Genomic DNA, 23,737 nt, shown 5'->3' with positions numbered 1-23,737 from the left:
TTAATGAGGATGGGGAGCAGGATGGGGATGGAGGATGCTCTGTGTTGGTAAAGTTCTGCTAAATAAGTGGTCTGCTTTTTGCTCATCCCTGACTCTTTTGAAATGCAATGTGATGTTCTGATGCAAAACAGACTCTCTGTGGGGAGTGCTGGAACCTCATGAACATAAAATTGTTGTTTATTCATTCACTCCTTCCCCCATTTATGCAAACTGCTTCTTAGGGTGAAAAATATCTGCCTTCCTGGTAGCAAAGCCTGCAAGTGATGAGGAGGCAGGAAAACAGAAGAAGGATTCACTGGACTGTCTCTGCTCTGGTTGCAGGCGTGAAGAATGCGGACGAGGCAGAGCTGAAGCAGGTGGCCTCGGAGCCGCTGGAGCTCACGGTGTACAATGTGCTGGATTTCCCACTGCTGAGCTCTCTGGTTGGCACGCTCACCCAGGTCCTGTGCACCAGGATCAAAGAGAAGAGCAACAAGGAAAATGCAGGTGAAGTGAAACCTCCTCAGTGAGGGCTAGAGAGAACGTATGGAGGAAAAGTGGAGGTAGGAAGAGGAGATGATAAAACATCTAAACACCTTTTTTTTTTCCCCTCATGCTTTACTTTAAATTATGTCTCTCCAAGGCATTTTCAAGTTAAAACTAAACAGCCTGTTTCTTTCCTTTGCTGGAGAGCAGCTTGTGTGATGAACAAGAGAGTGAAGAACCACTCCAGACATTAGCTTAGATCCTCAGGAGAAATACCGTGTACATATTTCCATCTCTCTCTGCTCTAAGATTGGTCTAAGGAGACTGCAAAAGTCTAACTTTCAAACATACTTTTATTGTAGTGCTCTGGAAATTCGTATAAATAAATTGATTCATCCTTATTAATTTGTACTTGTTTGATATAATTAGATGTTTTTCAGAGGTGCAGATTAGGCTAAAGAAAAATAGGCTGCTCAAAAAAGAAACCAAAGTAACTTCTGCTTGTTCAGTTTGGCAAATTTTCATGACTGAGGAAAGCTGGGTCACCTTTTGGTTACAGCCAAAAATTCAGACTTGTGTTGAATAAATATTCCCAGCACCCAGCAAAATACACAGCCTGTTCTTTATGGAGTATTTACGTTCCCTGTATGCCCAGCTTTTAAATATTTATTTCAGAGCAGCTTGGAACAGTTTCTGTAGGGAAGGAGACTGTAACTTGATTTGAAAAATGCCACTTATATTTATGAGCTAGAAAGTACATTTGGCATGAGAAGTCTGAATATAAGAGAGTAACTGTGATTTTAATTCCTAGGCAGCACTGTGAAAGATATCCCTGTGAACACGGGTCCCCAGCTGAGCCCAACTGACCTTAAAATATCAGCTGTAACCTCTAAGAGCATGCACTTGACTTGGAGTCCTCCTCTGAGACCACCAAAGAAATATCGGATTGTGTATTATCCATCTAAGGGTGGTAACCCCAAAGAGGTGAGAGACCTTTCTCTGGACATCTGAAACTGCAGTATCTTCCAGATAGTGGCTGGGAATTTAAGTACACTTGAGCAGACAAAGAGATGATGGTAGGGGTGCAGTTCTTGTGGGACATCAGCCAAAGCCAGGGATGAAATTAAATGCACACTGAGAGTAAATGTGGTCAGCTGACGGGATGACAGGATAGAAGAGGACATCAGGTAAATATCATCTTACTAGAAATACCGCAAGCCACACCAACACTGATTTTTCTCTTACGCAGTGTTATCCCCTCCCTAAAGCATCTGTTTTGACTCAAAGAGGACACACAGGTGCACAGAGCTGTCCAAGGATGCTCACCTGGGATGCATATGACTTAGAAAAGCAAATCCAAATTGTCGATGGATTTCCATTGACTTCAGTGAGAGCACAATTGGAGCCTTGTGTTTGGTGTTTGCACAGATCCCAGCCTTAGAGGACGGGGATGCTTTTTGCCCCTTACCTCTCTACTTTGGGGAGATGCTAGCTGGCACAAAATTCAGAGGGCAACTGGACTTCATGTTTCTGGTCACAGATCTGCCACAAAGAAGCCATGCTTGCTAGGGAAGGCCACTTCAGCCATTCCTTTGCTAAAGAGCAGCCAGCACCTACCCATCTTGACAGCCCTCCTTTGTGTTTTCAGGTGGTCTTAGATGGAGCAGTCACCTCTCTGCGCCTTTCCAATTTGACCTCACACACGGAGTATCTGGTGTCGGTGTTTCCTATTTACGACACTGGTGTTGGGGATGGGCTGAGAGGCGTCACCTCCACATGTAGGTCGTGAGTAGAGAGAATTATGCTGGTGCACGGTTATGATAGGTGAACAAAGCTCTTTGTGACTATCTCAGACTGGAGCCTGGCGTTGTATTTTTCCCACTTCCTCAAGTTCAGTCTGTCTACACCTATTTCCATCTATGGAGATGTTCAGAACTTGACCAGGCAAGACCCTGAGCAACCTGCTGTAATTTGGCCCTGCTTTGAGCAGCAGGCTGTACCAGAGACCTCCAAGGGTCCATTTCCACCTACGTCATTCTGCAAAGGAGACCACTGTGTTGAGCTCCCCCTGACACGACAGTAACACACCATGCTACAAATACCTTGCAACCCCTTGCCACTTTTTTATCCCTGGGGTCCAAATGAATTAAATCTCTTCTCTGTAAAGTGGCAGCTCCACTGTGTTAGATGTGGAGTAGGTGTCCGCCAGCTTCCAGCAGCTGTTGCAAAGCCAGGTCTCCTCTGGGGTTCGAGCTCATACACTGAAGATATCTTTCTGCCTTGTCTTTCCCTTCAGTGCCTTTGTCTGCCCCTCGCTCCCTGCGCGTCTCTGAGCTGAGCCACAACAGTATCAGGCTGAGCTGGAAGGCAGCCCAGGGAGCCACGCAGTACCTGGTGCTCTGCTCTGCAGCCCCCGATGGAGCAGAGGACTATACAACGGAGGTAGAGTTCATGAGAATAAGATCGTTTCTTCTCTGTCTGGGCTGAGTTTAGTTCCAGCTCCAACCTTAGTGAATTGGTATCATGAGTTTAAAAAGAAAAAAAAAGTGTCAGCGGTTTTGCCAGCAACATCTTTCATGGGAGATTCTTTTTTATGGTGTATCTCAAAATGATTTATAACTGTGAGGGTTTCATGTGGGAAATTAAGGCATAGAGAGAGAACTGACTGCCTCATGGGGCCCTGGAAACCCAGGCACTGAACTCACATCTCTGCAGCCCCAAGTGTAACTGCTGTATGCTTGAGGCTGTACATAAATGTCTTTGCTTTGTTTATCTTAAAATGTTAACTGAAAATTTGTTTAGGGTAGTTTTCACTGATCTCTAAAAACAGACCTACAACACTGCGTAAGAATAAAACAATGCTTGATGAATGGCAAATCCTTAAAATCTTTCTAAGATCCCTTCACCGTGTGTGCATTTTGATGAGTTGTTTGGAGTACCCGTAGGCTGAGGATATGAATTAAAAAAAAAAGAAAAAGATTGAGGGGAACATGTCTTGCCTCTTCAACTCAGATTCCCCCCCTGAATGCACAGCAATAGGAGCAATTGAAAGATGGTTTTCAAAACAGAGCAATTAATGCTTATACTCTGCTTTCAGTGCATAGTAGTGTTTTTTTAAGACTCAGAACGTTTGAAGAGAGACCAACATTTAAAATTGTATTTTAGCATATTAGAACATTTCTGCAGTTACCTGACCTATGTGCTGTAAGAGCGCAACGCTCTAAAGCTATGGGATGTCTGCAAAACCAGCATTAAAATGTTCCCAGCCTTTTATAAAACTGTGCTCCGTTGCGTGCAGACTCCTACAAGTCTCCAGGATGCATTTCTGCAGCGAGGAGGCTGGAGGAGAGCTGGGGCCAAAGTGGAGAAATCCCCTTAATGTAACCAAAGGGACCTTGGACTGTGTCTCTGTAAGGTCTTACTCTGTTGAGGGCATTGGTGGGTACCCCAGAACTGAAGGTACCCCAAAACATGTCTCTGTTGACAGGTGAAGGTGGCCCAGCCTGAGGTCCTGTTGGATGGGCTGTCACCCAGCACGGAGTACTCCGTCGCGGTGTATGCGATGTATGGGGAAGATGCGAGTGATCCAGCCAGCATCCAGGAAACCACCCGTAAGTGCTGCTGCTGCTTACTGAGTTGTTATTAAACACTTAAGGCAGGTGAGATGTGTTAAATGAGGTGCTTCCCATATTGTGCGTGTGGCTTGTAAACACACTGCCTCCTCCCTGCTTGATCGTAAGCAAATAACGGTCCCTGAGGGGATCTCTAATTACAGGGTGAGCTGTGGAAAAGGAGCGATTTTGTCCCTTGGTAAGAGAACTCCTGAAAAAACTGCTCCCTGAGGTCCCTGTTGTTTGGGGAGAAAAAGGAAATTATTTGGCTGTTTCTTCACCTAAAGCCCAGGTAGCCTCTCATGACATCCCAGACACGTGTGTGGTAGTGACATAAAGGGAATATTTTCCTTCATTGTGAATGAGTCTCTTAGTTAAGGGTGGGGTTATCTAAGAGCAGCAGGAGGCAACCGGTGGCATTGCCATTGTGCAGCCTGTGAAACCTCGGAGTGCCATCACTAACTGTTGTTGCAGTGGCCTTGAGTCCTCCCAGATACCTGAGCTTCTCCGAGCTCAGCCACGCGTCCGTTCGAGTCAGCTGGGAGGCTGCGTCTCCAGCCGTGAAAGCTCACCGCGTCACCTATGTTTCTAGCAGAGAGAGCAACGCTGGGGAGGTGAGTCCTCAAAGGGCTGGTGGAAGGAAAAGAAACTTGGGAGGTCAGATACTGCCCTGTTCTCCTTCAGCTGCATGGTTCAGGGCTTATCTGCTGGCAGTGTTTTAACTCTGAAATGGGCACCTCGGATGCAGTTGCCACACACGTGCTGACCCCTCTGTGGTGTCCCCATGCTCCTCTCCTAATACTCATACCACTCCTCCACTGCAGGTAGAGGTTCCTGGCACTGTAACATCCACTGTCCTGAGACCTTTGTCCTCCCTCACCCAATACTTCATCAGTGTCCGATCTATGTATGATGAAGGGGACTCCTTTCCAATTACTGGCAACGTTACCACCTGTAAGTAGGGAATGGAAATGCTTTTGGCCCCAGTAACAGGTCCCAGCAACTTATGGCCAATGCCCTTGCACAAAACCCAGATGACTTGTTCTTTTCTGTGTGAATACGTCCAACTGTGTTATGTTTAAAATGAGGTGGAAGGAATGAAGAAAGGAGGCAAATGAAGAAAAAGCATGATGTGTCACTAACCTCTGTGTCCTTGAGAGCCCTCCTAGCCTTCTCCCCTTTATAATATCACTGTGGTACGTGTTTTCTCCACAAATGAGATAATGCTCCTTAATTAGGGCTTTAAAAATAATTTACCCCTTTCTGTCCTGATGGCTGTTGTCATATGGGTCTGAAGTGAAAGACAGGCTGGTCTCAGACATCTGCCTGGTTGATGTTTTGCTCCCTGACCATCTGCTCCCCACCTTGGCTCTGTCAAGGCGCTGTCAGTGCCTGCACTTCAGCTGGTTTTCCTTCTGCATCCCTCAGTAAAGGTGCCCCTGCCGCGTGCGCTGAAGGTTACCGAGCTCTCCGAGAACAGCCTCCGACTGCAGTGGGAAGCTGTCGCTGCCTCCGACGTGGTTGTCTATCAGATCAAATGGAGCACAGTCAGTGGAGAGAAGCCTCAGGAGGTACAGACCCGTGCACAGCTCTGGGGAGGCTGGGTTGGCTTTGTGCCTGCTTGATGGCTCTGAACTCAACCTGCAAGAGTGGCATAGGGAGGTGCGAGACTATGCAGGTTAATGCACTCAAGACATTAAACAGTTCAGCACCCAGCCGAAGGAGCCTGTGGAATAAGACAGGGTCTGTCCTGGGACTGGCTCTGTTCAATGGAGCTGTCACCTTGAGGGCTGGAAGAGGGAGGGACAGCGGGATGGCAGGGTCAGAGCCAGAGTCCTATAGGCTCTGGGAAGATTGCAGAAGCATTCTGGAAAATCTCAAGGATGAAATTCAATAGGGACAAGCAGAAAGTATTAAGCTTAGGCAGGAATAATTAACTACAGGTATACAGGATGTAGAACACATAGCTAAGAAGCAATTCAGTAGAAAAAGATCTGGGGTTGCAGAGAATCACCAGCCCACAATGTCAAGTTGTTGTCGAAAAGGCAAAGATAATACTTAAATATTTATAGCTGGAGGTATCGCCTCTAAGACAGGTGAAGCAGCTTTTGCTTTCCTCAGTGGTAGTAAACACCGACTACTTTTTGGGATACTGCTCTTCAAGAAGGGTGAGGTCCAACTGAGGAGCACATGGAGGAGAATGACCAGAGGCAGAGCTGGGGCAGGAGGGGCAGGGATGGACCTGGTCACCTCTTCCATTTCAAGCCCCTGTTTTCAGCATGAGTGCAAACAGCAGTTGAAGTGGGTTAAACACACAAGTCTCTCATACAACGCTTCACATTTGGGCTGGAATAGGGGTGTACTGGGGCTTCTGTCCCCAAAACATCTAAAAGCTGGAAACTGAGCAAAGGGATTTCATGTTCGGGGTAGGTTGACTGCCTTGTTTCAGAGCTCTGCATTGTGATACTGAAGTAGCTGCTAAATATAACTGGGCAGCAGTACACTGGCATCTACTCTGCATTAATGGGGGCTGGAATTTTGCCTTTGCTTAGATGTGCACAACCCACAATGGTAGACTTTGTCCCCAAAGCCCAGTGCTAACTCATTTGTGCCTACGGGCAATCTGTGAGACAGACACTTGGATGGCATGAAGTAGCTTGGGGATGCCTGGGAACTCAACTGACTCATTTCTTCCCCTGCTGCAGCTCTCCATCGCTGGAAATGTGGCAACTGCTGTCCTGCCAGGCTTGCAGAAGAACACTGACTATAAAATATCCATCTGGGCCTATTACAAAGATGGTGCTCGAAGTGACACGGTTTCTGTTCAGCACAGGACCAGTAAGTGAGCAGTGCTCGGTATCCACAGCCTAGAGATAATGAACAGGGCATGGGATGCCTCAGAACCCATCACAGACTGGCAGCTCAGGTCTGGTCATCTCCAGCTCTGAAAATCCAAACCTGGATGTCTGAAAGTGGCTAGAGATGTTTAGCCTTCATCTTAAAGTCTTCTGAATTTGTCCTGGGACAAACAGGCTGGGCAAACACAAGCAGGCTGGTGCATCTTATAGGCATCTGACACCCTTGCAATGTGTTTCATGTAGAATACATTGCTTTTCCCCTCGCTTCTGTAGAGTGTATTGATGCAAATGAATTGGCTTTCTGTAGGTGTTCAGCTGAATGTGACACTGTGCTGCCTAATGGATGTTTCCTGTTAGTAAAATATTGTGTTAGGGAGGGTGAGGATTTCTTCAGCTACGTCATTGCTGAGCTGTGCTTCATCTGAGGGCACTTAGGAAAATGAGAGAGAATCCTGCAGGCAGGCTCTGCTGGAAGCATTATCTGAATCTCGCTTTGCAGAGGCAGGATATGAGGTTAAAAAGTGGCACTCCCAGAGGTCCTCTTAATTAATATTGCCTGTATAATGGCTTTGTTGGCAGTGAATGGAATACAATTCATTCAACCGTAGTAATCCGCTCTTCCTCCATCTCTCAGCTCTCAATCTCCTTCGCAGAATAGACTCATTTAGGCTGGTGTTGAGCTGGTGAAGCTCAGATTAAATGGCAATCTTGGACTAAGAAGCTCAGGTTTTATTAATAATGAATAATAATAACATTCATTTATAGAAAGCTACCTCAAGCAAGTACCTAGGAGCTGCATACTGACAAAAAAAAAAAAAAAAAGAAAGTGTCCGACAGGTATATCATGATAAAGGGACAATTAGAGCTGTTTAGAGGCCTCGGAAAATGAATGGCTATGTTTTAAGTCATGAATTACAAAGTGGCACAGGAGCTCCCTCAGCCCACTGCAAATGGCATGTGACGGTGCTCTTCCAGGCATATTTGAGCAAGTCAGTCCCTGCTGGCGTTGGCACCTCCGTGAGACATGGAAGGCAATTTGACTTCTGCTTGTCAGCTGCTGTCCTTGTTCAGGAGCAAGGATGCCTCAGGGATGTCAGACTTTGTCTTGCTGCATGAAGAAAGCAAAGCACTCAGAGAAATCATGTGTGCAGCTGGGCAGCCAAACCAGAGTCTCAGTGCCTGGGTGCTGCTGGCCAGTTTGCGTGAGCAGTGAGGACAGTGCCACACACTTTCCAGGGCCAATATTCGCATGTGCAATCAATGCCTTTGCTGGTGGTTCTTTCTTTTCAATGTTTAAAGTAAGAAGTGTCCACAAGGGAGAAGTGGCACAGGAGAAAGGATGGATGATGATTTCCAGGAGGCAGTGCTGACCTTGGGCAGTTCAGAGGATACTTGTGTATGCCAGCAAACTGAATAAGGCTTGTGCGATAGATGTATGGGAAGATGTGGCATTAGGCAGGACTCCAGGAAGTTCTGGGATATGGTTATACTTCAAACCTTTACTGTTTCAAGCAAAAGCTTCCATCTTGCAGTTGCAAGGGGTTAGGATGTCCAACGGCATCAGTCTACATGTCAGAGCTGGTGAATGGTAACTCATTCAGCTAGAGCATGTTATCTGGAACCCAAAACCATTGGTTTGATTTTTATGAGCCCTCTCCACCCTAATTTTCATCATAAAATGAAATTCTGGGGGCTGAAACACAATGAAAACTACTTAGATCTCCTCAGGGTGGCAGACTTTGTGTTGCAACCTGATGAATAGCAGTGGTCAGGCTGTGCTGAACAAAAACAAAAGTACATGTTAGAGGAGGTTTAGAAACCACTCTTACTTTCAACATCGCTTTTCTCTTTTCCTCTCTTGACAGCATCCCCTTATATAGGAATAGGTCTAGTCATGGAGTTTCTGTTAAAAATGTCTCTGTAGAATTTGCAAGAAACACTGAAGTTTAAGGGCAGTGGCAGTGGCTGTGGCTGAAGCGCAACTCAGTACTGGTAACACAAGCTTCTCTCCCCGTCCTTCTGAAACTTAGTTGTTTGCTAACATGGGCTTTTCCAGGCAGAGGGACAAATGGACCAGGCTGCAGTAGGGCAGCCCACATAGCACATTGGTCCAACAGACTAAGAACCTCAGAGGTGGGGCCATGAAAGAAGTCCTTCAGCTTAGGCAAGACGAGACAAAAATTAGTAAATATGGACTTGGGAAGATCTTCTTCACAAATTTGGCAATGTTACCCCTCCCCATCCTCCCCATCTGCTCAGAAAGTGTCTCTTGGAAGTTTCTGCCACCAGGGCAGAGCACTTGAGTGTGTCTCGTCCTCTTCCGTGCAAACAACGAGAGAGCAGTTTGGATGGGAACTGCTGCCGAAGATGGGCTGAGCCACCTTGGCTGGCTTTGCACTGAAGTGGATTACAAAGTGCTTTGTGCCCCATGCCTCTAGCTAAGCTGTGCCAGAAGCACCTCCAGCCTGGTGCTGATAAATGTCTTCAAGTTCTTTATCCAGCTCTTCAATGAGCTCTTCCTACCAGAGCATACATTGCAAACAGAAGGGATTGAAAGGTGGGGAAGAAGCTTCAACCCATGGCAGCGAGGGAAAAAACATGACCTATATAATCATTGCAGATGAATATTTTGATGGAGCAGACTCCGGGGTTTTACTCTTATTTGAAAAATGTGCCTGTGATGCTGGTTAGACCCACGAGCGAGCAGCCTGGGATTCCTGCTGTGGGGAGCAGTGGTTCCAGAGGTAATCGAAGGCACAGATGGTGTCCTCTGTGTCAGAGATGCTTCCTTCCTCCTGGGCACCTTCAGGAGGTGACCTTTCCCCTGGCTGTCAGATCCATGCCATCAAATTCTGTTGGGCCTGGGGGCTTTCCAGAATAAACCCAACTCAGAAGTCTTTCCCTAACTTTCCCTTTGTTCACTTAGAGTCCTCACTTACCTCAGCTGAAGGAAATAGCCGGTGAAGTCAGCAAAGATGCAGACGTACAGCACAGCACTAATAATAATGCTGTTGAAGTGACTTCACCTCCCACACTTGTTTTCTTCCCCGCTTTACCTTGCGGTGATGCACAGCAACAGCCTCCAGCCTGAGTCAGCTGCCAGCAAACTTGGGTCAGCTTCAGTAAAAGTAAGCTTGTTTTATCCAGAAAAGAGAAGGAGGATCAATGAAGATGCAAATGATCTTCATTCAACCTGTGCTCTAGGGTCACCCTAGACTTTGCTGGGTAGGCAGAAGAGCCTTACAGGTAAAACTGCAAAATAGAAATCTCATAGCCTGGGTGTGTGTCCTTGACTGTCTTGAGGGCTTACCCCTAATTTTTAGTCTCTTCTGAATAAAATGCTTCCTTTTCTCGTCCAAGACTTCTGTATCTTCACACCAGCATGGGGTCAAGGCCAGACACATGCATTCATGCAGAGCAAGACACTGCTTGGAAACAAGCTCCAGGAGTAGGTGACCCCACACTCTCGAGCCCCTTGTTTGAACAGTGGGTAAATTTATCCCACTCTGCCTTTGCCTTATTAACTCAGCCCCTGCTCAGAGAAATCACTCCAGCAGAACAGCCTCTGTCACCAGGTCCAGTATGCTACACAGCAGGACCCCAGGGAAAGAAATGCATTTACATAATTAAAAATTGCTCAGCTTTGGTCTCTGGCAAACCCTTTCCTGGCTGACCATGGCTCAGCCCATCACCTATTTGGGGTGCATCCATACATCGCAGTGCAGGGCCAGAAAAGGGAGAGCAGCTCAGGCACTACACGTGACCCCCTCCTAGAGGCTGTGGGTGTTGGTGTGAGAAGAGCCAGACAAAACCGTTGTGTGCTGGGCTGCTCTGGGGTTTTTTAGAATAATTTTAAAACAGAAAGAAAAGCTGGAAAAATTATGATGGATTAACTTTGAAGTGTGATCCAGGTTTAACCAGCAATCAAGATGTTTGTCCAGTGTGTCTCCAGATCTTTGATGAAATTCAGTTGCAGTTTGGGTCTTTATGAAGGGTATCCTTCGGTGTTTGTCCATGATGTACACAAAGGATCTCTTTTCCTTGTGCTTTCAGGATTCTTCCCTCCTTCCAAGATTTTTTTTCCAGGTCCTAGGATTTGAATTGTTGAGGGCTTGAGTTGTACTGTGTTGTACTTAGGCAATCCTCATCCCTCCAGGATCTGTTTTCTCTCTTGCCTGGTCCCCAAGGTGACTGCTTCTTCTCTGAGCGTTGGTTAACAGCAGAGCAGAGCACTGAAGCATTCAGAAACAGGCTTGGAAGCAAGTGCTGCTGGCCCTGTTTGTAGACATTGCCACCTGCCTTTTATGCTGTTCACTTCTAATCCCTGTCACAGATTCCAGGAGCCCACCCACCAACCTCTTCATTGACTCTGAGACGCCCACCAGCCTCCAGGTCCACTGGACCCCTCCCGACGGCCGCATACAGCACTACAAAATCACCTACAGCCCTGTTTCTGATGCCGGTGCTCAGCAAACAGTGAGTCTCCAGCTCCTTTGTAGGTGACAGGCACTGGACCAGAGGGACGTGGGGACAATTTCGTGCCCAGGGGAACTCTGCTCACTCCAGTGGGGTTTGCCATAAGGATGGCTGGTTTGCAGGACTACAAAAACAAATCTCTTCCCGTGACTTGCTGGATGTTGCTTTGTGAAGATGATGTCCAGGCTTCTTTGTGATTAAGACATTTGTGTCCATCAAAGCTGCTAATAACACAGCTTTCTCCCCTCCCTGAACTGGGATGAGGAATTCTCAGAGGCAGAGGGGTAGAGGATAAACCTACTGCCCCTCTGACTTAGGGAGGTTAAACATTAACCTTTTAAAACCCAGACTTTCTACTCAAACCCAGACTGTTTACCATGTTATAAGGCACTTCTGCTGCATTTGCATGGGGAATATTGAGGTCTTTACACAAGGAAATGCTCTTCCCCCAGACACAACTAGTCCAATGGCATAGCCAGGCTTCCTCGGCTTGCTCTAGTTGCCTGACCTAAGCAGGGATGCTGCCCTGAGCCCCACTGTCCCAGGGCTCGCCACTAGAACCCCTCTACGTAACTTGGGTGTGAGTAAAAGTTATAATGGGAAGCCTACCCAAATGCTGGGCTCTTTGTCCACCCCACTGTAGATCATGGCTTCTGGCAAAAGCAGCAGCGTGACCCTGCAGCCGCTGCTGCCTGATCGAGCCTACAAGGTAATTGTTTCTGCCATCCACTACACGGGAGAGAGTGAGATCACGTCCACAACGGGACGGACAGGTAAGTGTATCAGTCAGAATGTGCATGTCCTTCATAACCTCCCATCTACCAGTCTTGAGGCAATCTCTATTGGGGCAGCAATGTCCTCGCTTGCACTGGGCTGTGGCCAAGGCCAGGGTTTTGCTCAGGAGGGTAGACTACTAGCCTTGAAAAGGGAAAATCCTGCCCCAGTTTCTGCACTCCTGTGCATTATTGGCAATTCCAGGATGACTGGAAAGGGCTGGTGACCATCCGGGTCTTGAGCCAGGCATCACCATCCTGAATAACAGAGCTCATGCATGCATTGCTTTCTCTTTCAGCTCCTGTGTTGTCTAAATTCCCTTCAATACGAGGATTCGTTCCATCTAAAACAGAGGGTAAACCACCTCCTATAAAGTCTTGCTTTGTTTTGGTTTTTTTTTTTCAGTAACAAATTGCACAGCGTGGGCTCTGCAGAGCAGGCAGGAGTGGGTACATCATTTCTGGAGGTGCCTCTGGGGATTGTCCAAGGACAGCCAGAAACCACATAACTTCTTAAAATCAGACTCGCTTAGTAAAGAGACCGATAGTATTTTTAGAGGATTTCTGCACAACTTGACCAAAATGGAGCGAAGGGAATGATTACATGTTTTTAAATTAAAGTTCCCTGTAAAGTCCCTTATTAAATTTAATAGCGTATGTTCTCATAGCTGATATAAAGCAAACTATGAAATGGATTAGCAAGAAATGTTGAGCTAATGGCGTTATAAAAAGTTGTTAAGAAGCAAATATTAGAATACAGATATTGAGGCAGTAATGCCTTTTCCTGTCTATTTGAAATGATTCTAAACAAAAATTCAGTTTTAAAATATATTGAGGGAAGCCACAAAGGAAGAATAAAGCAGATTAGATGAGAAGATTTTAGTTTGTATCCAACAGATAACATATCAGACTAAGTTTTCAAGTGGCTCATTGAGGAAATCTACAGGTATCCAGACCACAGTGGAAAAATCCTGTGAACTTTCAAGCAGAAAACAATTGTCCTGTAAGGTTGATGAGTCACCCTGAGGAATTCGATATAGCTGTTTGGCTACGACAGCTGAAAAGACAATGGGAGGAATATTAAATTCTGTATGTTTTATAAAGTAACTTTTTAAGAAGCAGAGATGATATGTAATAATGTTGGGAAAATGGTTGGATATGCAGTAAAAGACTCAACTATTGATATGTAGCCAAATTACTGAGAGAATGGTCTGACGTGTTGCAGAGTGAATGTTTATTGTACAGTGAGTAGCTGCATTTGACTGGGACTTGGGGGAGAAAAACAAAGAACAAAGAGAACAACAAGACGGCAGGAATCCTAGGCTGGAAAGTCTAGGAAAAATCTTCAAAGCAGAAGCGCATACTGTCAGCGTCAGGGATCCTTACCCTGACTCTGATGTGCTTTGTCTAAGCTGAACATTGCCAGATCAAAGAGCTGTGAGCAATGCAAGTGCCTTCAGCCTGGGCAGGAGGGGAGGATTGCCAGGGGTGTCAGCAAGAGGGACCCTGGGGTCTGGGCAAGGGTCGGAAAGAGCTCCCTGACCGCCAAGCAGGAAAGTCAGATACCTGGTAAATGGGCAAGTTTACAGCCTGTTTATGTGACTTCGGAGGGATTTCTTTTTTTTTGCTTCATCATGCTTCAATTCTGAGCAATGCTTCGCATTTGGAAAGCTGTTTGGTTACTGGAAGGGGAAGGGAAAGAGCAGTGTACAGCTTGTAGACGTAAGTCAGGTCATCCAGGATGCAGGACGTTGCTCCACAACCAGGGGCTGGTCAGGCTCAGAGAGATGGTTCTGAGGCTCAAGTTTCAGTAACTGATTTCTTAACTGATTTCCATAGATCCCTTCATCAGTTTTATACCCAATTCTACAGGAATTATAGTATGTATGTGTAAAACTAAGCATTAGGTTGGATAACAGAGCTCATGGCAACTTGTAAGCCTTTGTGTTTTACCTCCTGGCTTCAGCAGTTCTATGGCCATCAAGGTCATAGGTTTGCGTGCCCTTTCTTTCATGTATGTCTTGATCATGAAGAATGGCATTGAAATTCCTATAGACTTAGGAATCTTGGGTGCCTTGGGCAGGATAAGTCACCCCCTTTAAATTTTTTTACACATTTTACAGATGTTAGGTATGGACAATTGGAAGCCCTGCTTTTCTGATGAGGTATGAAATGGCATTGATGCAAGAATAGCAATAGCAAGGCTGTAGCGACGCCTCAGTGTAATGATCTGCTACATTCTATTATACTGATGACCTAGAAAACCATTTATGAAATAGCCCATCTTGTCAAGTGTCCTTGATTTTCAGGGACATTTCTCATTTTGCGTCAAGCATTCCCTTTGTCCCAGCTCCATCTGGCATCCGCAGCCTGGGATTTACATGGCAGCAGATAATTGAAAGTAGCATTCGTGCACTGTTTTCTAAAACACCCCGTTACCTGAGCCTTTTAAATGGAGAGTGCTCATAACCATGGTGCCTTGTGTTCCAGCCTTTTCTCCTCTGGTTTTGCTTTCTGTCCTGTGGCATATTAGAGGATTCATCAAGGGAATTTCTGAAAGTCAAACTGCAAAACTTTGTCACAAATCTTTGTGTTTCCCTAAAGAGTTCAAAAGCCAAAATGTCAAGTTGAGATATATATTTTTGCTGTGCGTATTTCAAGTTTCAGGTACAAAATTTGGAACTGCAGATATCTATCATTAAGGTGCATGTTGCAGTAAAAGCACTGTTTAAAAAAAAATAGTGTTTTGATGTCTTTTTAAAGAGAAGCTTGCAGAACATGATGCTCCCTTGTATTTCATATTGTAAGGTGCCAGGTGAGCTAGTCAAAAGAAAGCAATCAGGAAGATGTTTGATGATGAAAGACAGTATTTTTATTTTTATGATGAGCAAGTCAAGGAACAAGCTTTATGTTTGAATAAACATAAATTCTCTCTCTCTGCATATATACATATATATATAAAAACAAGATTAAAGGGCAGGCTCTGAATTAAGCTGCAGAATACGCTAAGTTTTGCTGTGTTTTTCCACTGAGGAATTGTGTTCATTTTGCTTCCATAATCCCCTATTGTCTTTTTTTCCCTAATAGTTTTTCCCTTTTATTTTTTTTCTCACAGCCTGCCCCACCATCAGCTCTACTGAAGGCTCTGGCTCTGTTCGAGGTACAGTAGCACATCAAGCCCCAGTGGTGCAGGGCTATGAGTGTGAAAACAGTACTTGGTCTTGGCTTTTGAGAACTATGCAAGAGCTGAAGCACAGGGGAAATGGTTTCCTTGTCCTGAGGGAAAGGGGAGAAGTCTGAGAACCGAAATAGGAAAATATCCTTTATCAGGTAGAAGAATATTCTGTGCTAACTGAATTGGTATGTCCCTGCTGTGCCACCAGCTTGTGCTCTCAGCTGTTAGTGCTTAATGCTGGGGATTTTCACTGGCCTTAAGGCTTCAAACGGCTGCTGAAATTCAAGAGGATTTCAACTCCTAACTCATCGAGACTCCTTAAGAAAAGCTCTCAGTCTGTCACGAAGATCCCCTTTGCATCCTCTAGAGGAGGCAGGGATGAACCCTCTGCAGTCGAGCTGTACAGACTTTGCTAGGTAGCAAGTTCCCATTTCTCCTGTCTATGCCATAACCCCTCTTCATGCTGTTGGGGCTGCTGTGTGTATTCGCTACTGAGAAAGCAATCAGTCCTGCCTGTAAAGTGGTATCACCTCCTTCCCAGAGAGCTTTGTGATAAATCATAAAACCACAACAAATGTTGGCCTCACCTTGGCAAAGGTGGCAGGAGGAGCCCGTTTCCTCAGCAGCTCGCTGAAACCATTACACGGCAGATTCATGATATGATAATCATATGAGCATATTACAACGTGTTTATAATTGTGGCTCAGGCTTTATTTTCAGTCTTTACACTGCAATATATTTCCTGCGTGTTTTAAGGACGTTCCAGTGCCAGAAGATCCATCTCAGATGTAAATGGCTCTCAAGTAGGTCATTTCCTTTGGCAAACTCCCTGATAGGGGGAAAACGAAAAAAATAAAGCACCCTGGACCAACCCCCAGGCGAAATAACAACTCAAGCCAAGAAACTGCAGAACATTGTAAATGGTGAAGGGGTGAGGGAACCCAGACTGAAAGGAGCACGTTGTGATGAAGTTGTAGCCTTTCCATTTGCTAAAGAATGAGCTATCTCCTTCATCCCAGCCTGCTGCAAACTCAGATAAACTAAAAAAAGAACCCCAGTTGCAAGATCTTGTCTTACTGAGCAGAAAACTGAAATGAGGAAACGACTCAGAGCTTTAATGATGAGCTGGAGAGTGAGATGAAGCTGCACAAGCCAGGGAGGCGATGTCAGGGGAGAATCTCTATAGACCACATGAGGCAGGTCACCCCTGGGTGTCTCATGAAAACAGAGAGAAATGGAAATGCTCATATTTTAAAGTTCTTTCCTAATTTTTCTGACTCTTACATAGAAGGCATTTCAGAGCAGAAATAATTCTCTCCCTGCTAGCAATTACTGGGCTGATTCCATGTCTTTTGAAGATAATATTTTTGCATCTAGTTGAAAAGGAGAAATTGCTGGAGTAACTTCTTTCTCATTTGTTTTTCATTCTGGAGATTTGAAAACACACTTGCAAAAAGTCTCCATCTTTAGTCTGCTCTTCTCCAAGAGGAGATTACAGCACATGTCTGCAGAGGGTAGTCACAAACTCTTTTCCTTGGCTGCCACTTGTGGAGCACACTCGAGGTTCCTAGTGAGTTCCTTGCTGATGTCCGTGTTGCTATGGCGTTTTCTCTGTTGCTAGCTAGAGGCTAATCCTACCTGCTCTGCAATCACACTTCTCTTGTGCTCTTTTCTAACCACTTATTTTTCTGGTTTTCTTTGTCTGTTCCAGGATTTGATATGATGGAAGCTTTTGGCTTAGTAGAGAAGGAATACGCCTCGATTAAAGGCGTAGCTATGGAGCCATACGTGTTCAGCGGTTCCCGCACCTTCACCCTGTTCAGAGACACTCAGCTCACCCAGAGGACCAGGTGGGAGCGGAGCCGTGACTGGTGTCATCCTCATCGTTGGTCTCATGCACACACATTAGCTATGCTCACAGCAAGGGAAGATCATGGATTTGTGGATGAATGATGCAGCCCCACTGGCAACTTCAAAATTAAATGAAAAAGATGAGCTAAATCAAACCATAGGTAGAATTAAAAGAATGCTGGGGTATTTTTCCTTAATATATTAAGAAATTAATCTCTGACTTTCTTCAAGATGAGTATGGAATATGTCATGCAGAAGTTAAGGGGACACAATAAGAATATACATTATAGTTTTTGTGCAGTCAAACATTTTCACGGTGAGTTTTTTCCTTGTTACAAAGTCACTTTTTCCAGCAGTGTTAGTTGCTGTGATGGACACAAGGATCACGTCACGTATGGACACTGCACAATTCTTTAGGCATTCTGTCCACAACCACGTATGCTTCAGTGATGGCAGTTTGAGGTCACATTTTCATATTCAATCCCTTCTCCCAGCTTTGGAGACAGATCTTTGCTTTAGAAAATATTTGTCTCATAGCTGCTCTCTGCAGCGTGGTCCTTATTGATGAGAGGGAATAACCAGTGACTCTGGTTAGTGACTTGACCCTTTTTAGTTGCATATGAGGCTTCTCTGCAGGGTCCCAAGTGGGCCAGGCAGCTCCCATGACCTCACTCACTTTTTACGACTATAAATAGGAGTTATCTGACTCCTGACATTCAGTGCTACTTTGTTGAAAGCCTAATTATTGAGCCACTGGCTCAGTTTAATCTTAGTTAGAGAAGCAAAGCTTCTTAGAGTAAACAGACTGGGGGAGATTCAGAGAACTCTTTGGTTTAAATACTCAGAAAGTTATGGGCAAATCCTTTAGTTCAGCTGGTACAGAGCCCTTTCAAGGACGTTGCTCCTTCAGAAACAGAGAAATAAGAACCTGACATTACTTATGAATCGGTCCTGAAAAGATGCTTGAATGGTTGTGCATGTGCCCATGCAAACGTGTCCTGTTTCAGATTACAGATGTGTTTCAGGCATAACCAATTTGACCTTCCTCAGTGCCTGGTACTGTCTCACTGCTGCTCCTGCCCAGCGTGCTCTGATGGTTTTGGCAGCGGGAGCTGGGTCGTGCCAGCAGCTGATGACGGGCATCGCTGCGTGGTCACATGTTCCAGCTCTGAGCCCAGATTTTGCAGCTGGGATGTGGGGACCTGGAGGGGCATTTCTGTGGGCTCTGTGCTTCTCCCTGAAGGGCACTTATGCTGATTTCTGCCAAAGCTTAAAGATTTACCCCATGATACATGACAACAACCCCTCCTTCTTGAAGAGGAGACTTGGGGGATGTTTTGGAGCCTGGCAGGGATGTTTTGTAAGCTGCTGCTGGTTGGGCTCTGTTTTGAAAAGCATTAAGTCTGCACTCGTGTCCTGGCATTCCCCAAGGCAACCCTGGCAGTGATGGACTGACACCGACTGCTCCCCTGCGTCTCCCCAGCGGCATGAGGGAATGTCCCTCAGGGGCTCATCGCTCAGCACGTGCTTCAACAGCCTGAGAGGGGTGCACAAAACAGGGGCCAGGCTCTCTCCTGGCGTATCGTGTCCAGGTCCCCTGGGTGAAGCTTTTCCAGCCCACCCTGCCCAAGAAACACGATGGACAAGCCCTGTCTGTGGGATGTTGCCTGCTGGCTCTCGCTGCTTGAAGCCGCTGACGCTTGGCTTGTCTCGTTCCAGCGATGTCCACCTCTTCGCAATCCCACCCGAGCACACCATCAGCATCCTCCTGCGCCTCCTGCCCGAGACCCCCAAGGAGCCCTTCGCTGTGTGGCAAATAACAGACGAGGACTTCCAGCCCCTTCTTGGTGTTAACCTTGACCGTAAGGTTTCTCGTTGAATACATTAAATTCAGGTATTTGCGTGCATTTGTGTGAGCAGCAGAACTCATGTTGGTATTCACTTGGGAAGTTTTAATGAATTAATGTTCTTGTTATACAGCAGCAGTTTTTGGGAAGCTTTGTTGTTGCTGCCAACCTTGCATTTTAAATGCTTCCTAGTGTGATTAAAAGACATATTTTCATTTGTATACTTGCAACATATTCTTTATTTTTACGTATTCTTTTTCTTTTCCACTCTTTAGAAGTTTTCATTATAACATATGAAATCTTTCACCATATTTAAGCCTGTTTATTTACTATTGTTCACTATGTGGGTAAAACCAATTTCTCTTTTAATTCTAAGCTCTTATTTGTCCTATTTTCCCTGTAGCCAGTAAGAAATCCTTGACCTATTTCAATCATGACTACAAGGCTGATTTACAGGAAGTCTCCTTTGACCAGCAGGAAGTGAAGAAGATATTCTATGGAAGCTTTCATAAGGTCCTTATCAAGAGAGGGAGAAATGTGGCTCACAATCTCACTCCAATCTGAGAGTATTATGCCATCAATGTGTATTGTCCCAAGTGAGGAGTGATTATACAAATGCTTTGCATCCAGATTGGCAGGGAACTGGCAAACCTGCTTGATGTGCTGAAGTTTATGATTGTAAAGAATTAAGGTTCAAAATACAATTTCCACATAGCGATTTCTTTCCTTTTCCCCCAGAAACTCCAAAGCTTAAGGGGTTTTTAGGTCTTAATCATCAGGAAAAATTGAAAAAACAAACATTTTTTTAAATTTGGGATTTTGGTGATCATTTATTCAAGGAAGGAAGGAAGGAAGGGAGGAAGGAAAATAAATCTAGCCCTGTGAGAAAGTCACCTTATCACTCATAACAGGGGTGGTTTTTTTGGCCATCTACGTACTCAGAGCAAAGGTATTCCACCCAAATGAGCAATGAGCACTTTCTATCAGTATCTGTACGTGGTTTCATTATTCAGATAGTTCTGAAAACTGATTTATTTAATACTACAACTCCAGAAAGGCTTCTCCCAAGGAGAGTTGAGGGGAATAGCAGGGAAAAGTGCAGCGTTGCACAGCAGACACAGCATGCATTGAAAATTATTCCTGAGCCCCCTTGATCCATTTGGTCATTAAAACCACACCACTAGTAAGAGCAGCAGTCTGGGAATCGGGCAGAAGGCATTACTGTCTTTTAAGACTCCCCCATCTCATCGAGGAGCTCCAACCCGCCTCTTTCCACCTGCCACCCAGGTGCACGTGGCCGTGAGCCACTTCAAGATCAAACTCTATCTGGACTGTAAGAAAATAGCAGAGAAACCTATCAACACCGTCGGCAGCATCTCCACTGCTGGCTTCATCATGCTGGGAAAAGTGACGAGGACCAGAGGACCCAGGAGTGGGTCTGCATCGGTGAGTCCCCCGCGGTGCGTGCTGTTGGAGAGCGGGGTGCGGGCAGATGGAGAGGAGTCTCATCTCGCATCATTCTCGCTCTGAATACTTCCAAACGCTGCTGTGACGCACGATTGTGCCCTGATCCCTCTGATCCCTGTGATTTTAATGAGCTTTCCTAGTGCGGTGTTTCTCCCCCTCACCTCCTACATCTGTTTGAGGGCTGTGATCAGAGGCAGCAGCGTGAGCGTGTCCCGGAGGTGCCTTCAGCTGGCTGCATCATCTGGGGGCCAGGGAAGCACAGATCTTGCACTGAGATGCTGAAGCAGACAGGAGGGTTTGGGAATTGCTTCTGCAAGGGAAGGTCGTGCACATCAGCCCCCACTGAGTGATACCGGGAAATGCCGGTGACTGAAGGCAACAGGGCTGGATGTGCCTCAGACTCCAACACGTTCAGGCTTGCCTATCTGCATGCAAATGATAGGAAAGTAATCTTAGGTATAGAGGCTCTTTGTCAGCTGCTACTTGAAAAAAAACAACCCAAACACCCAGTGCCAGCCTGTGGGTATGTCCTTGCTGCATCGCACAGCGCTGCAGAGAGCCCGCTCCCTACCAGGAGAAAGGGTGGACTTGGTGACATGCCCTGTGACAGTCCAGTGGCCGGTTCTAAGGCCAAAACCACACGTGTATGCCATCACCTGGCAGTCTGTTGCCATACTTACTCCACAAAACAGGAGTGTCAAATATGTGCAGAATAAGGGGCAGGTTCCTCACGCACAATGTGCTAGTGGGACTGTAGAAAATAATTCACAACTTATGTGAAGATTTTACTCCTTGGCTCTGCTTTTGGATCTAGAATTCCAGGGGAAAAGAGCACATCAGTTGATTTACAACTTCCCTTGCCTCAAAGCAGTGCCGTAAAAAACAGTTTGTCCCATATGCCTCCCCAGCTGCAAAGAGAGAAGCGGAGGTCTGGGATGTGCCAGGAAAAAAAGCAGACAATGGAATTGCCTGTAAGATATGGGGTCAGCTGTATAACGAACCAGGGGACAGTGGTATTCAAACAGTATTTACTTATTTCCTAAATAAATTCTGTGGCAATTTGATCACAAGCCTGTGCCTGATGAGGTGGGAATCTGCTCTCCTTGTCCCTCCCAAACTCTCCCTGCTAGCAGCTTTGCTAGGCAGATCTAGCTAAGCAATGAGCAGCTCCGTGCCGTCCCTACTCCCATCGCCTTTCAAGCCCAGCAAAGCTTCACATCTTCCATGGCTCTGCTGCCCTTGAGAAGACAGAGTGTCTCATTACTGGTTGTCGTGGAACCTTATTTAAGATATCTCTAAACGCCTCTTGATCTATGGGGCTCATCTATATCTGTATGCTGCATGTCACAGTCCCTGGGCCATACAGCTTGCTCATTGTTAAGTGCATGGAGTGGAAGAAAAAAATGATGAGAAATGGTGTCAAGGAAAGAAAAAAAAATCTCTGCCTCGTTGTTTTGGTTTGGCTTTGTGCAGTGTGTGATCCTTTGTTAATCAGAATGAGAAGATGTGGGAGCTGTGAGGGATGTGGTGAGAGAGACAAGTTGGGGTTTCTTGGGAGGGGATCACATCTGTCCTGGGAAATGCTGCTGCCACATTTACTCTTACCTCTATGCCCCTAAGGTGAGCAAAGCAAAGTTTGCTTTCACATTTTGATGACACTGAACCCCAATTACTTGAGAACCTGCCTGTTGTTGCAGGATTGTGAGTAAATTGAAGGCTCGGCTTTTACTGGTGTGAAGCTGCTTGTTGACTTGCTTAGCAAGACAGAGACCTGAGGGCTCGTAAAACACTCAGTGGCCAGGGGTACTTCTCATGTTGTGGCACAATTATAGTTGGGACCACATGGAAGAGTCCTGTCAAATCATGACTGAAGGTTATGTTTAGCACTTGAACATCATGAGATTTGGTCAGGGACCATGTGTGCCGATGCTACTTTCTTGTCAAACTCTTTTTTCCACAGTTCCAGCTGCAGTCTTTGCAGATCGTGTGCAGCAGCGTAGGGGCAGAGGAAGACAGATGCTGTGATCTCCCTGCACTGGTAAGGCAAGAGGGACCACCCTGCTAATTGACATGAAGCTGGGGATGATGGAAAAAGTCCATGCTACTGAAGTGACACTGCAAATGATTTTGATAGACTCAAGAGGGAAACAATTTTTTTTTCCCCTCTTCTCTTGGGAATAACATCTATGTGTTTCTTGGTGAAGTGAACAAAACCTTGTTTGCTTCAAAAGGAAAGAAAACTCTAAATTGTGGTGCAGTGTATATCCATCCCATCATGACCTCATCTGTGACAGCAGCCCTGACAGTCCTATGGTTTTGCTGCCACCTCAGCCCTGAGTCACAACATCCCCCTGCTCTTCCTTTCAAGTTTTCTTCTCAAGACTGAAAGTTGCTTTGTGGGGTATGTAAATACATAGGAAGGAGAAAATTATCTTCTGCTACGTATTATGCAAATTTCAGGCAGGACTGGTTCATATTTTTTTCTCTAAACTTGTTATTTGACAGAAAAATAAAGCACTCAATCGCTCACAAAAATCTCTCAGTGGAGTAGAGAAAATTTCTGCTTTTCTCCAACTGAAAGACTGAATTTTGAAACACTGAAAATGTTACCTGTTATCCATCCTGCTCTCGCTACTCAGCTACTCATGCCACTTTGGCTTGCTTTCGTTTCAGAGGGATGAGGAGACCTGCCCTACCTTAGCTCCTGCCTGCTCTTGTACTTCTGGCCGCCCGGGCTTGCCAGGACCTCCAGGGCCCCCTGTAAGTTCACCCTTCCACTCAGTATATTGCACGCACTAGTGTTGCTTCATGTTGTTTGGGCACGCCAGGCATGAGGATAACGCTCCTGGGGCTCCATGTGGTTTTACAATCATAGAATCATTTAGGTTGGAAAAGACCATTAAGATCTTTGAGTCCAACCGTTGACCTAACACTACCAAGTCCACCACTAAACCATGTCCCTAAGTGCCATGTCTACATATCTTAAATATCTCCAGGGATGGTGACTCAACCACTTCCCTGGGCAGCCTGTTCCAGTGCTTGACAACCCTTTCCATGAAGAAATTTTTCCTAATATCCAATCTAAACCTCCCCTAGTTCAACTTGAGGCCGTTTCCTCTTATCCTATCTCAGGGAGCTTTGATGTCCACCTCATGCCAGGGCAAGGCTGAGAGGTGCCCTTCAGATTTCGGATGCTGATGACATAGGGAGATGG

The 23,737-nt window shown here is 45.8% G+C and overlaps 1 protein-coding gene across 1 annotated transcript in view; it reads left to right on the top strand.

Moving 5' to 3' along the window:
• COL20A1 (collagen type XX alpha 1 chain) overlaps positions 1–23,737 on the top strand; it is a 44,736-nt gene that overhangs the window by 9,769 nt on the left and 11,230 nt on the right. Inside the window, exons 9-27 of the mRNA XM_068416280.1 lie at positions 322–486; positions 1,277–1,449; positions 2,114–2,243; positions 2,762–2,907; positions 3,953–4,076; positions 4,551–4,690; positions 4,901–5,030; positions 5,505–5,647; positions 6,782–6,914; positions 11,268–11,410; positions 12,054–12,183; positions 12,483–12,539; positions 15,299–15,343; positions 17,070–17,208; positions 18,929–19,071; positions 19,460–19,569; positions 20,344–20,502; positions 22,484–22,561; positions 23,197–23,283. Coding sequence (XP_068272381.1) covers positions 322–486; positions 1,277–1,449; positions 2,114–2,243; positions 2,762–2,907; positions 3,953–4,076; positions 4,551–4,690; positions 4,901–5,030; positions 5,505–5,647; positions 6,782–6,914; positions 11,268–11,410; positions 12,054–12,183; positions 12,483–12,539; positions 15,299–15,343; positions 17,070–17,208; positions 18,929–19,071; positions 19,460–19,569; positions 20,344–20,502; positions 22,484–22,561; positions 23,197–23,283 — 2,375 coding nt within the window. The remainder of the gene's footprint in view (positions 1–321; positions 487–1,276; positions 1,450–2,113; positions 2,244–2,761; positions 2,908–3,952; positions 4,077–4,550; positions 4,691–4,900; positions 5,031–5,504; positions 5,648–6,781; positions 6,915–11,267; positions 11,411–12,053; positions 12,184–12,482; positions 12,540–15,298; positions 15,344–17,069; positions 17,209–18,928; positions 19,072–19,459; positions 19,570–20,343; positions 20,503–22,483; positions 22,562–23,196; positions 23,284–23,737) is intronic.

The sequence above is a fragment of the Nyctibius grandis genome, chromosome 19, assembly GCF_013368605.1.
Source record: "Nyctibius grandis isolate bNycGra1 chromosome 19, bNycGra1.pri, whole genome shotgun sequence".
In the NCBI taxonomy this organism is placed as follows: domain Eukaryota; kingdom Metazoa; phylum Chordata; class Aves; order Nyctibiiformes; family Nyctibiidae; genus Nyctibius; species Nyctibius grandis.
The sequence above is the reverse complement of the archived record's forward strand: the minus strand, read 5'-3'. Positions and strand labels throughout refer to the sequence as shown.